This window comes from Azolla caroliniana, unplaced genomic scaffold (assembly GCF_043228905.1).
Source record: "Azolla caroliniana isolate FFs.n. ecotype wild unplaced genomic scaffold, voAzoCaro1.0.p SCAF_20, whole genome shotgun sequence".
NCBI lineage: Eukaryota > Viridiplantae > Streptophyta > Polypodiopsida > Salviniales > Salviniaceae > Azolla > Azolla caroliniana.
The window spans coordinates 540,001-555,077 of NW_028230455.1; the positions used below are offsets into that span (position 1 = coordinate 540,001).

At 40.5% G+C, this 15,077-nt stretch overlaps 1 protein-coding gene across 1 annotated transcript; it reads left to right on the forward strand.

Annotated features, from left to right (window-relative positions):
- Positions 1 to 6,103: 6,103 nt before the first annotated feature.
- LOC147850684 (folate synthesis bifunctional protein-like) lies at positions 6,104 to 11,525 on the forward strand. Its single transcript, XM_087335983.1, has 3 exons — positions 6,104 to 6,232; positions 9,341 to 9,590; positions 9,907 to 11,525. The coding sequence occupies exons 1-3, from the start codon at positions 6,104 to 6,106 to the stop codon at positions 11,385 to 11,387; spliced, it is 1,860 nt and encodes a 619-aa protein (XP_087192109.1). The 3' UTR covers positions 11,388 to 11,525.
- Positions 11,526 to 15,077: the final 3,552 nt, after the last annotated feature.

A 15,077-nucleotide genomic window follows, 5' to 3' on the forward strand; every position in this document is an offset into this window, starting at 1 on the left:
TGCTATAACCCCTCGACTTGGAAGGTTCGTGTGAGTCAAGTTGTAGTCTTCGACGAATCGACATCATGGTATGAACCCGAGCTGACTCCTCCCGAATCCTTTCTAGTCGATCCGAAATCCATTGGACAAGAGATAAAAGATGGAGATCGATTCGAAAATATGTTCGAAGAAAGTCTGATTACGACAAGGCTTAGTGGGCCACAAGAGCCCCTGAGCGACCAAAGCACATCTCGGCCTAGTCCGAAGATGGACAAGGCAAGGCGAAAATGCCAAAGTATGAAGACGATCAATTCGATAGCAACGAATCGACTCACTCCCTGGCTAAACCCTAAATTCAACGAATCAATATACCTTAAACCCTAAATGTTCTTTCCCTCACTATGTACTGGGACCCAATGATTTACTGTGTGCAAACGGGTATATCAATGGATCTCCTGTACAAATTTTTTTGATTTGGCAAGCTCACACAATTTTGTGAATGATTGTTTGGTTCAGATATGGGGAATCCAACCCACCATAAGTGATCACACCTATAGGGTGCACTTAGCTGATGGAAGAGTACAATACATCAACGGGGCGATTCATTCATTAGGAATTTCTATTGATACTTATATAGAGGAAGTAGACTTCCATGTAATGAATCTTTGTACCACTGATGTAATACTGGGTTATCCCTGGTTTTATAATAAAAACACTTCTTTATCTATTGATTGGGTTCACCATTCCATTACCTTTGTACTGAACGATTGGGTTTTATATATTGATGGAGAGGAAACAATCGAAAGAGATTGTTAAATACACATGTATTGAATAAAATGAGTATTGTACTCATTTTATTCAATGTGTAAATAAACAATCTCTTTCGATTGTTTCGTCTCCATCAATATTCGAGTTGTCTTGTTCTTCTTTATTTTATGGTGTACTTGATCCGAATGTTCACGTTTATAATATCGGTAATGTCTCGGGTCAATTATCATATTTTGAACAACAACAACTCGATGAAATCTTAAATGATTTTCGTGATGTTTTTTTGAGTGAACTACCACATGGGTTACCTCCTAAACGTAATATATACCATCGTATCGATATTGTACCTGGTGTTGCACCAATAAGTATACCTCCTTATCGCTTAAGTCAATCCGAAGAGGATGAGGTATCGAAGCAACTCAAGGACTATTTACAAATAGGTTATATACGTTATAGTAAATCTCTATGGGGTGCACATGTTCTCTTGGTAAAAAAGAAAGAGTGCACATGGCATATGTGTATTAATTACTGACGCTTGAATAAAGTGACGATAAAAAATTCAACAAGAAATGAATGACATTTTCCGAGAACAACTTGGAAAATTTGTCATTATTTTCTTGGATGATATTCTAGTTTATAGTCATACGTTAGAAGAACATGCTAAACACTTCCATTTTGTTTTACAAACATTGTGTGACAAACAGTTTTACGCAAAGATCTCAAAATGCGAGTTCTTCAAGAAACCAATTACTTATCTTGGACACCTCATAACCGAACGAGGTGTTGAAATTGATCCTTCTTGCATTGAAAAAGTCAAACTTTGGCCCACTCTTCGGAATATTCGAGAAGTTCGATAGTTCCTTGGTTTTGTCGAGTTTTTGCGAAAATCTCTTCGTATGCTCCCAATTGACGACATTGTTTACTGATCTTCTCAAATGTCAAATGGGTAAGTCTACAGAACCTATTGTGTGGAATGCTACACTAGACCTCGCCTTTAAGGAACTCAAGGACCTGGTGTGCAAGGCTCCTTCGCTTCTTTTACCAGATCCTTCAAAACCTTTTAAGGCTAAAACCAACACAAGTGATTATGCTATAGGTGTCTTCCTATATCAAGATGATAACGAATAGCATTTGAGAGTAAGAAACTTGATTCTACTCAGTGTCGGTATACCGTGCAAGAACATGAATTATTTGCAGTTATTCATGCACTCAAGACATGGCACCATTATCTTTATGGAAATCGTTTTGTGGTAACTACGAACCATGAGCCCTTGAAATATTTTTGTGACCAACAAGACCTTAAAGGTTGTAAGGCACGATGGGCAAATCTCATCCAGGACTTTGATTTTTCCATACGATATTGTAAAGGTTCCATGAAGACTATCGTTAATGCACTAAGTTGCATCCATGAAGTTAACATGCTTAGCTTCACTAAAATAACATCATATCTTTATGAACACCTTCGAGGAAAGTATCCAAATGACAGTTATTTTGCGAAATACTGGGCAAGAGTTGAGTCTGGAACAGACACCACCACATCCTCGAAGGAATCCTTCCACATTGCTAACGGTCTGCTCTACCGTAATGGGAAGGTTTATGTTCCAAATTTTCCTGAGGGTGCATCATGGCATGAATACATTGCACACTCGTTCTCATCTCCACTCAATTCTATTGGCCTAAGATGCATCCTGACATACATAACTATGTGACTAAATGTCACTAGTGTCAAGTTAACAAAGTCGAGCAACTTAAAGCCATTGGACTTTTACATCCCTTGGACATTCCCAATAATAAGTGGGAAAGTATATCCATGGATTTTATTGTTAGCCTTCCTCGCACCCAAAAAGGCCATGATGCCATTTGGGTTGTGGTTGATTGACTAACTAAAATGACCAAATTTATTGCTACTTAAACCACGGTAACAACTCCTGAATTGGCTTACCAATTAGTTGATGAGTTATTTTGTTTTTATGGGTTACCGATGGATATCGTGAGTGATCGAGATCCAAATTTTACTAGCGACTTTTGGATGCAAGTCTTTAAGAAGTTAGAAACTACATTGAGCATGAGCACCACGGATCATCCTCAATTTGATGGACAGACAGAACGAGTAAATCAAAGTATTGAGGACATGCTCCATGCATGTGTTGGTACAAAACCAACAAAATGGGAACGTTAGCTCCCAATTTTGGAGTTTGCTTATAACAGCTCCAAACATACATTGACAGGATATAGTCCTTTTATGTTGATGTATGGTTTTCAGCCACGAGCCCCGATTGATGTTAATATACATCATGATGAGTTGCGAAGTACGTAAAACTTTCTTCGGGATATGAAAGATATGTTGCATATTGCATGAGAAAATATAAAAACAGCTCAAGATATAGTGTGTTTTTATGTTTATTATAATAGGAAATCTCGTGTATTCAACCCTGGATAGACGATATTTTTACGTGTACCTTACAATTCTAAGATATTGTCTACGGGTAACTGTGTTGAGTTAGCCCCACAGTTTTGTGGACCTTTTATAGTCCTTAAACGCATTGGTTCATCAACCTATCGTCTCGCTGTTCATGATGGCATTGAAATCCATCCAATTTTTCATGTAAGTCATCAAAAGAACTTCTTGGTTCTGGCGATCATATAGTGACAACTGAAACTCTAGTTACTTCTGAAGAATTATCTTCTAAACCAAATGTACCAGAAAGAATTCTCGATGTTAAATCAAAAGATTTGCATTCTAAAATAATGGGAGAATTTAAAATTAAATGGATGGATAAGTCTATAAAAAATGCCACATGGGAACGCGAAAATATTCTTAGAATTAACTTCCCTAACTTTCCATTGCAAGAGTGCAATGTTTTAAAAAGGGGGAGTATGTTACGGACCGTGGTGAGAATTGACCATAGTATTCTATACACGTGGATAAAGTGTGAGGGTTAAACGAGAGTGTAAAGAAGGGGCTGATTACTTTTAATCCTCAGGATTGAGATAACCCATTAGGCCAAGTGTGAACTTTCTTGGGTGCTTAGGTCTGGCTATAAATATGAGGCCTAACTACCCTCATTTGACACATTATCGACTACGTCGAGACTTTGACATTATGGTGGGTCAACTCTTGTAGCGAGAGCGCCAACACTAGGTACGACTCGACGCCATGGCGGTGGTATGGGATGCCGATCAAGGCTCGAGTTCGTCTCGATCCCTTCGATCGAGGATCGGGTGGATTGACACCCTTCTTTCTCTCTCTCTCCTTTCTTATTTTATATCTATTATATCCTTATCTCATCCTTATATTAGATCATAACTCTAACACTGGTCCTCCTCCTCGATGAAGCACCTGAGATGCGTAAACTGTACCTGCATCCCCTGATCAACGATTTGTCTAACCGACACCAGATTCTTCATAATTGTTGGAACATGTCGTACATTCATCATCTTTCCCTTTTGTCTGATGAGACTCAAAGGGACTTCTCTGACATGCTCGATTAGGTGTGGAGTGTCTTCTCCAGTTTCGCAAACTCCCAGTTGCTCCGGCATTTCAAGATATGAGAACCACTCTTCGTGGCTCGTCATGTGGTTCGACACGCCGGAGTCAACATACCACACTTCCTCTGATTTGGAAGTGGTTTTCTTCATCGTGTTCGCCTTGTGCTTCATCACAAAGGTTGGCCCTCTTTCGGTCTTTCCGGTTCCAGATCCTTCCGATCCTTCTACGTAGTGCGAGTTGTGCCGATTCCCTTGTCCGGCCTTACTAGATCCAGATTTATCCGAATGGGCTCACTTCTTCCAGCACTCGCTTTCTCGGTGGCTTTTCTTGCCACAATACTAGCATTCTGAATCGACTTTCGATTGCCGGTTTCTGGTGCCACCTTGACTCCCCCTGCTCGTGGAGGGTTTGGAATTGCTGTCGGCACTATCTCTATGTTAGGAATATGTCTCAACAGTGGGAGGAGCTAACTGCTCGAAGAGAGCCGACAGTGAAAGACATGGATTAGCCGACTGGTCTAGCCGAGAACCGATAGTCGATGACATGTAGAGTCGACAAGAGGTGATCGAGGTCGAAGACACGACCAACTAGTCGGGCCGACCCGACAATTGACGAATAAGTCGGCTGATTAGTAAGACTATTATTATTATTATTAGATAATAATACTGGTCATGATTGTAAATAACCCATACTATGTATTAGTATAAATACACCTAGGGCAAACAGACATGTGGTGAGGTTGTAGAGCGTGAGATCAAGAGAGAGTGAGAAAGAGAGTGACACCATAACTAAATGATCTTGGATGTCAAGAGCCCTGTGTGGCTGAGACACTCGGTTTCAGAGTGTTGTATTGTGTGATCTCACCTTGTACTTCTCTTTGTATAGTGGAATCTCTATCCACGTGGTTTTTTCCCCCGTTTAGGGTTTCCACGTAAATCATTGTGTATTGTGCATTTGTTGTTTCCAGGTGTGTTGTGTATTTCCAAGTTAGTCTTTCTAATAGATTTGATGTTTGACTCTCAACAAACTGGTATCAGAGCTTGAGGTGCAAGCATGGAAGGAGGTGTGAGCGGCTTCCCAAGTATGATAGTTTCGAACTCTCCAGAACTATGCAGACTAGAAGATAAAGGTGGAGGACCTTCTCATAGTCAAAGACATGTACGAGCCAATCGATAGAGGGGAAATACTCACGGGGGAGTCATAATGGAAACTTCTTAACAGAAAGGCGGTGGCCACCATCCGACAATGCGTCGATGTAAGTGTCCTTCAACATGTGGCGAACGAGACAAATTCCTACGCGATGTGGCAGAAACTGTTAGGCTTATATGAGAGGAAGAACGCCCTCAACAAAACATCCTTGATGAGGAAGATCATGAGGTTGAAATATAGGGACGAGGAAGGCATACTCAAGCACGTCAACACATCCATAGGGTATGTGAATCAACTTGCCGCAACCAAGTTTCCACTTGAAGATGCAATGCAGGCCATCCTACAGTTGTGTACCTTGCCGGACAACTAGGAGAATCTAGTGGTGACTCTCAGCACCTCGTGTCAGGAAGAGAACTTGTCTCTACAAACGGTAAATACAAGCATCTTGAACAAGGAGACTAGAAGGAAGGACAAGGTGTCCTGGTCCAGTCGGAGTCAAACTTGACTCAGCATACCGGCAAAGGAAGGAACCGACAAAGGAGTCCACCAAGGAGAGAAAAGTCCCATGCTAGATCCAAGTCCAAAGGTAAGCTAACATGCTTTTATTGCGGAAAACCTAGACACTTCCAGAAGGACTGTTGACACATGAGGAAGGATAAAGGTGTCGGTAATGGTGTCGAACCTAGGAAGATTCCTGATGAAAAGGGCACTTCGGCCATGGCTACAAGCAATGAAGAACTCTTGTTCATTTGTAAACAAGCAAGTGCAAACCTTGCAAGCGAAGAATGCACTTGGGTGATCGACTCTGGTGCATCTTTCCATATACACCTCAGGGGTATGCCTAAGGTATGGTGTCAGAAATCCCATGCTCAAAGGGTTTACCGACTCTAACATGTTGGGGGATGTAGACTCAAGACAATCGACATTAGTGTACGTGATGACCTATGCAGGGGGGAGCCGTGTCGTGGCAGTCACGACTGCAGAAGTCTGTGGCCTTATCGACCATAGAGGCAGAGTATATGGCAGCAGTAGAGGCCGACAAAGAGCTAAATTGGATGAGAAATTTTCTCAGTGAGTTGGGGATGAAGCAAAGGGAGTTCTTGCTTCATTGTGATAGCCAGAGTGTCATTCATCTAGCAAAGAATGTCGTGTACCACTCCCGGACCAAGCATATACAGAGAAGGTATCATTGGTTGAGGGAGAAAATCGAAGGAGAGTTTACCCTCGTGATGATCCATATTGATGACAATGGATCTGACATGCTGACAAAGAACCTATCGATGGACAGACTCAGAGCCTATCAACAGAGGACAGGATTAACAGACTCCTCGCCACTGGAGTGAAGGGGGAGTTTGTTAGGAATATGTCCCTCCAGTGGGAGGAGCCAACTGCTCGAAGAGAGTCAACAATCGAAGATAGGAATTAGCCGATTGGTCTAGCCGAGAGCAAACAGTCGATGACATGGAGAGTCGACCAGAGGCGATTGAGGTCAAACACACGACCGACTAGTCGGGCCAACCGGATGGTCGATGACCAGGCCGACTAGCCGGACCGACCCGACAATTGACGGATGAGTCGGTTGATTAGTAAGACTATTATTATTATTATTAGATAATAATAATGGTCATGATTGTAAATAACCCATATTGTGTATTCGTATAAATACACCCAGGGCAAACAGATATGTTGTGAGGTTGTAGAGTGTGAGAGCAAGAGAGAGTCAAAAAGAGAGCGGCACCATAGCTAAGTGAGCTTGGATGTCAAGAACCCTTTGCGGTTGAGACACTCGGTTTCAGAGTGTTGTATTGTGTGATCTCACCTTGTACTTCTCTCTATATAGTGGAATATCTGTTCCCTTGGTTTTTTCCCTCGTTTAGGGTTTCCACTTAAATCATTGTGTAATGCGGATTTGTTGTTTCCATGTGTGTTGTGTATCTCCGAGTTAGTCTTTCTAACAAATTTGACATTCGACTCTCAACACTCTATGCCTTTGATTCCGCTCTTGTTGGCCGCCGCTATTGCATGCCGACCCACCTCATTCTCCATGCCCACAAGGCCGATCCAGCTCCGTGTACAACATCCAATTGTCCGATTGAGTGGTCCTCGACCCACTCACGTGGTTTTCTTTGACCATCAACATCGATTGCAAGTTGAAGAAGGACGGTGGATTCTCCCGGGTGCAAATCGCCATCTGGATAGGCCCATATGTCTGCGTTAGACCACCGAGGCAGATCTGCACCATCTCATCTTCGTCCACCATCACATTGATGGACCCTAGTGCGTCACTGATCTCCTTGATCTTGATGGTGTAGTTCGTAACTGACATGTCCCTTTGCCGAATGTCGTTGAGCTCTTGCACGAGTTGCAACTTTCGGGCCATGGTATTGGCGACGAAAATCTTTTCCAGATTTTCCCAGGCTTCTTTCAGTGACTTCATGTCTCTAATGTAGTTGAGCATCTGATCATGCACACAGGATGCGAGGTAGTACAACACCCTGCTCGCTCTTTGTTCCCATACCGGGAAGTCCTTTTGTGCCGGCTCCGGCGCTACTTCGTTCGCTCCTTCTATATACTTACACAACTTTCTGTCTATTTACATATGTAGCCCTCATGGGGCGCACACTTAGACTATTTACAGATATAGTCTCCCGAGTTGGCTATTTACATGATTCCGGTTTCGGCCGAGGCTGACAGGCCTCGGCCGAGTCCCTCATCAACTCGGCTCCTCGACTATCGGCTTTCCAGACGGTCGGATCTTCCTCCCACTAGAGGGACATATTTCCCAACACCTTCGAAATAACTTCAGTAACCGTGCCCCATCGGGTACTGGTGCATCTTGTACAACCAAGATGCATAATTGTTCTTGTCGAGCTTGCCATCCCTCTATCCATATCTTCTTTCTGTTCTTACTGGGTGTTAGGTTTGGGTTTGTCTTTGACGAATTGCTTGTCGACAACAGAGGATTCTCAACCCTCACGCTCTGATACCATATGAAAATGAATGTGCGGAAGCTTAGACAAACTGGCTCAGTCGGATAGCAACACAAAATAGAACTAAGGTTTAATTGAAAGCTTAACCTACACACATAGAGAGTACGCAAGAGAGACAGAGCGAGCAGAAAAGCATAAAACTCATTTAATTACAAAATTCAATCTGTACATACAATGTGCTATGTGAGCACTTTTATACAAGTCCTTAAAAGGACTGACAGAAGTACTCACAAGCACTTCAATGCTCGTACTGAGCTACTAACACTAACTCTTAGGATAACTACCTAGTCTAGGAGTGTAGGCCTCCAACGGCCTACCGGTTCGCACGTGGGTCCGGCTCTCCGATCCGGACATCGATCTGACTCTTGGTTCCGGATACCGATCAAGCTCTAGCTTACTCAGTCGATCCGGATCAGGTTGAGCTTGTCCGCTCAACAATCCCCCTTCTAATATATATATATATATATATGTATATGGGTTAGATGCAGATAACTAGGTTAGAAATGACAGGCATTGGTATTGCAAGAGATCTTCGATGACAACCTCTTCGATTCCGGTGCAGACTGCGCGAGAGTTTTGAAAAGCATGACTCTAAACGATCGTCCATTTTTACAGATCACCTTGCTGCACGTAATTACTATTTGGTCTGAGATAGAGACACGCATATGTGTAGTATCAGGTAATTTTAACCCTAACCCGAGATATATGTATGGGTGCCCCCCGCCCCCCCTCCCCCCTGAATTGGCGAGAGAACCCTAAATCGCACAGGGATCCATTAGGTCTGGATCGAAGGGATATATGATAAATTTGGGATTTATGATTAAGTTTAGGATAAATTTGGGATGTATGATAAACTTGGATGAAATATCTAGTTACAGACTTTACCATTGGTCTGATTTTTTACTGCTCCTCCTGTCTATCCACTGCTCTCCATTTGTGTGTGATTCTTCCTTCATCTTTGTAGAAAAGGAAGGAGCCCAGATCGAACAAAATAGAAAGGAAAAGAAACTCCCTCGGTCTGGCTCTTCTTCCGTATCGCCCAGGTGGAGGAGATGGAGATGGAGCTCCTTTCGCCCATCTCCATATCTTCTCTTCTCCTCTAAACCCTTCCTTATTCATCAAGCTGCAGAAAATGCATCCATCTCTTCAACCTTTTAAGGTTCTACTCTCTTCGATTCGCTCCTTCAACAAACCCCCCAACTTCCATACATCAGGTAACCCTAACCCTAACCCTAACCCTAAATATATGGACCCTAAAATTGGCGACAACCAGAAATGTATAGCCTAATCTTTTACCCTAAGTTTGTAAACCTGTAGACTCCCAGACGTAATCCTACACCTGCCTCTAAACCAACCCTCAACCCTAAACCAAACTCTAAATTTGTAACCCTAATCCTAACTCTAAATTTATAAAACGAACTCTAATACGAAATGTTGCACTTAAACCTACATTTGTTACCAATTCCCTAAATTTATACACCTTAACTTTTACCCTGAATGTGTAATCTTAACCCTAAATTGTTTTCCTAGGAAGGTATTCAAGGGCTTTTTCACGCATCGGTTCTTCTGATCATCGATATCATGAAGAAAAAGAAGAAGAAGTTGTTATTGCATTGGGTAGCAACATGGGTGATCGAGTCTCGAACTTCGACAAGGCTCTCAGGATGATGAAGAAATCGGGTATTTCAGTTATTTGTCATTCAGGTTTATATGAATCTGCCCCTGCATATGTTACAAATCAACCCAAGTTTCTCAATTCAGCTGTAAAAGCCCGAACCCGGCTCGATCCTGATGCACTCCTCATAGCACTGAAGAATATAGAATCTACCCTTGGCCGCGTGTTTGGGACCCTTAGATATGGGCCTAGGGCCATAGATCTAGACATACTTTTCTATGGTGAAAGGGTAGTATGTGAAGAGCATCTCAAGCTACCACATCCTCTTATATGGGAAAGACCATTTGTCTTGGCACCTTTGATGGATCTGTACAATACGAATGTCGAGCGGACGGACAACGTTTGGACCAAGCGATTCAAGCGAGCAAGAGATGCGTGGAAACAACTTGGAGATGACGAAAAACTATTACTCAATCCCGATGGCCTCAAACAAGTGATCCCGATCCCGAACTCTTCGGGTAATGAGCTCTGGAACTGGCGTGATAAGACCTATCTGATGGGCATTTTGAATATCACTCCCGACAGCTTTAGTGATGGTGGCCGATACTTTTCGGTCCGAGATGCGGTCCATCGAGCCGAATCATTGGCCTCGGAAGGGGCCCACATTATTGACCTCGGGGCCCAATCTACACGCCCCAATGCCACTAAGCTTAGTAGCGAGGAAGAGCTCGCTCGCCTAGTCCCCATTTTAGATGCCATTCGAGATCTCCCCTCAATGAAATCTATATGGCTTTCGGTCGATACGTTCTGCTCTAAAGTCGCGAGAGAAGTCGTAACGAAGCATGGTGTCCATATGGTCAACGATGTGTCCGGTGGAACCCTAGATTCCGAAATGTATGCCACGGTGGCGGAACTAGGTGTTCCTTATGTTCTAATGCATATGAGAGGAGACCCGAGAACCATGCAAAAGGCATGTAATGTCAAGTATGACGATGTGACGGAAGACGTAACAAAAGAGCTATGTGTTCGTCTCGAGAAAGCCGAATCGTTTGGTATTCCATCTTGGCGGATTATCGTCGATCCAGGGTTAGGGTTCTCGAAGACTGCCCAACAAAACTTGGATTTGCTCGGGAACCTTTCTAAGGTAAGGTCGGGGCTCTCAAAGTGGAGCTTGGCGGCCTCGAAGGCACCTATGCTTCTCGGGCCCTCGAGGAAGAGCTTTTTAGGTAAAATATGCGGGCGTGAAAAAGCTGAGGATCGTGATGTTGCGACCATTGGTGCGGCGGTTGCCGGGGTTGCCCAAGGGGCTAATATCTTACGCCTTCATAATATCAAGGCCAGTGCTGATGCTATACATGTGGCTGATGCAATTTTCAAGGCCAAGAGTCTGGAATAGAAATATATAAAAGAGTTTTCAAATCTTTTTATACTTCTCAAATCTTTCATAAGAGTTGGCATTATATTTTTTGAGATAGTATTGAGTATTGATAATCTTCTCAAATCTTTCATAAGAGTTGGGCATTATATTTTTTGAGATAGTATACTATTGAGTATTGATAATCTTATTCATTCTTGGTATTTGTTGGGATGTGGTATGGCCAAACATGGTTGCTTTTGGCAATGGATAGGAGATATTTAGGTCGATATATCAATTTGTGTGGCATGCTTGATAACGCTGGGGCCCGATAAAGGTAAGTGTGATGGTTTTCTCCCTCAACATTCGGTATTTGTTGGGTATGAGGTATGGCCAAACATGGTTGCTTTTGGCAATGGATAGGAGATACTTAGGTCGATATATCAATTCGTGAGGCATGCTTGATAACGTTGGGACCCGATAAAGGTAAGTGGTGGTTTTTTCACCCCCAACATTCGGTACATATTTAGGTTGATATCAGTTTGTGAGAAGCATGAGGTTATTAGTTCAATCCACGGATAAATATAGTAGTAACCTATTATATTGAGGTCATTATGTGTTTATGTGCTAAACAAATTCGGTCACTTAAGAAAAAGTGTTTCGAAAAGGCCATGTTACGAACTCAGAATATGACGACGTGAGATTGTTGAGAATTGTATAAACTTGTGAATCTAAAGTGAAAGGTGGTCCAAAGGCCACAATTTCTTGGTACCATTGTACGTTGTGTGCAAAGGTTCACTACAATCGGCAAACTTAAGCTCTATATGTATGTAGGTTAGAGGGTATAAACTCCTAAGAATGCCATTTTGTACTTGTAGTCATTTTTATGACTGCCAAATGCCTTATTTATAACATGCATTCTCGTCTTCGCACAATCCTTTTGCTTTTGGAATTGCATAGCTGTTTGAGCTGAAATCAATCAAATCGAAACCATTTAAACCAAATGGTTTAAGGGAGTAAGTAGTTTAAGATATTTACAAACTGTTAACGCTATTGAGTTAGGGTTTCATGGTTAGGTGCATATCAATATTTTGTATTAATTTAAATTGCAATATTTTTTAACAAAGTTCTCCAAGCTAGTAAAGCAGAAAATATTGGATCTCAAATGTTATAACTTATGTTAATAGGCTATAGCTGGGAACCTCATAAAATTAATTCATATTTAATAAATATTACTAACCCTAAATCATTAATAAAATTAATTCATATTTAATAAATATTTCTAACCCTAAATAATTAAGCCGATAAAGGTTCAAACCGAACCCTTGAATCTCCAACCCAAAGTGAATCCTAACCGATATTTTTGCGATATCTGAGACTTGAACCAAACTATTTAAATAGTTAAGCCCGTCAGCAACAACTTTTGTTGTTTGATTAAGCTCATATGGAACTATTGCCGATTGCTTGGGGCAATATAATTTCGAAGTGCGATACTTTATCCCTTGGTTGAAGAATTACACAAAACGTAATGTTGCTAATCTTTTATTGCATCTATGGTTGCTCTAATAAATTTTCACTGCATCTAAAAATATTGAGCAAAGATGACCCTTTTTCTATAGCAATTGTGAGTCACATATTTTTTCATGACAAAAACATCGTTGTGCTATGATTGGGTGATGTTGTTAATACTTAAATTAAAAATAACTTAAGAAAGAAGGCAATTTTGAAGAATATCAAAATTTTTAAAATACTATAATGTGTTAAGTTGATGGATTGAAGCATAGTATGAACCATACGTACCATACGTGCATTCGCGAATGTTTCAATCATTCACGTGAGAAAAACACCCTCAAAGAATGATAAATACCATACTTTTGGATTAACTATTTATTATGAGGTAAATAAGCCAAAAAATGAAAAGAAAAACATTAAAAAAATGGGGGGGGGAAAAAAAACACACACACACACACAGAGAAGAATGTTTGAATAACATTCGCATTCGTTTTCCAACGTATGAAAACGAATGTTATGCCAGGCGAACACGAATTTTACGTACTATGGATTGAAGCTTTATTCAAAACACCCAATCACTATATTTTTTATATGTATTACTTTCAAAGATTTAATACATCAATGACCATTAACCAAATTCTCAATTACAAGCCACACAAATAGAAACTCCAACGGGAAAATATTTATTGCGCTTATGCCAATGTTTTGCATTAGGTACAATCGGTTTTATTGCATTGAAAGAAGTGGGAATGTGGCAAAATGTGTACATATTCAAATGTTTGCAATGATTGTATGGTATTATAATTGAAATTAAGTTGGTATAACGGTTACAATGTGAGTATACCTAAGTATGATAATGAGGTGATAGAAACCAAGATTTGATGATAGGCAAAATTCAACTTGCTCATAACCTTTCCTAAGCAATCGAAGCTAAGGCTACACATTAATTATATACAGTTTCACACATTTCTACATGGTTCAATACAACAAGTTTTCAACGTATTTGAGTGCAACAAGTTTTAAATATTTCAATGCAAATTAGTTTTAAATATTTCTGAATGTGGGAAATAACCAAACTCACCTAATGTAAGACATTGGCATTGCAAAAGCATTTTTTAAATATGTATGTATGTATATAATATATGTGTATATAGTAAAAAATTAAAACGCATAAATAGGCACTCATGCATCTAAATAACATACTTGCTATGCAATCATATCAATAGACCTACAAAAGGTCAACATAAAAATAAATGGGGATGCACTTAGGTAATCCACCTAGCACAATGGTAGTTACTTAGTCATGATGATGACTAAGCTGATGGAATTGAAAGCACTAAATATGTTTTGACCTTTTTGCTTCTTCTTTGTGACTTGGGGAATGTTTTCAAATGATTCATCCATTTACTTTAGTGCCTTTTGGGTCTTAACTTCATCATAGCTTTGCAACTAAACTCATAATTAAGATGGCAATCCAACTACTATCCACAGAGAATAAATATTATATTCAAAACTAAATTCTATTTAATTTCTTATACAAGTAACTATTGAATGTTGTCTATGTGAAGCTAATCCAATGATATCACTACATAAATGGTGTGACAATGAGCAAATATCACTTGTGTTCATTTGGTGGATTGTTCCTCGAGTGGTGTATCGATTCTCCCCCTTACCCTCTACCCTATACAATCATCAAACTTGATCAGGATACTGGCATGTAACAAAGTGGCTAGTGGTAGTGCTAAGGAAAAAGGGAAAAGTGTCTTTATTTATGAATTTGTAATGCAACAAGTAGAAGGAGAATTGTTACTATATATTGATTCCCTCTTTCAAAACACTATCCTTCCTTTTTAGTACATTCAGAGTCCATTGAGGAAATGGAATGAGAGAAAGGATACTACTTTTGGTATACTACTATTACCCTTTCACTATTAAAAGGTGTTAGGAATTAAGTAATTAACTACGGGTTAATTAGTACCTAATTATGTGATTGAGCACTGGAAGATTATGTGATGTGTGTATGTATGTGAGAGGAAGAGAGAAATAACACTTATGAACAACAAGACAAGATAGGGGATGATTAACTATATTAAAAAGTATCATCAAATACAAAAATACCCACAATGAGGTATGTATACATCTCATGTGTAAAGGTGCACATGTGTGAGTAGAATATAGGTACAAAGGTGCAAGTCCTATATTAAATGAACATGGGAGTGA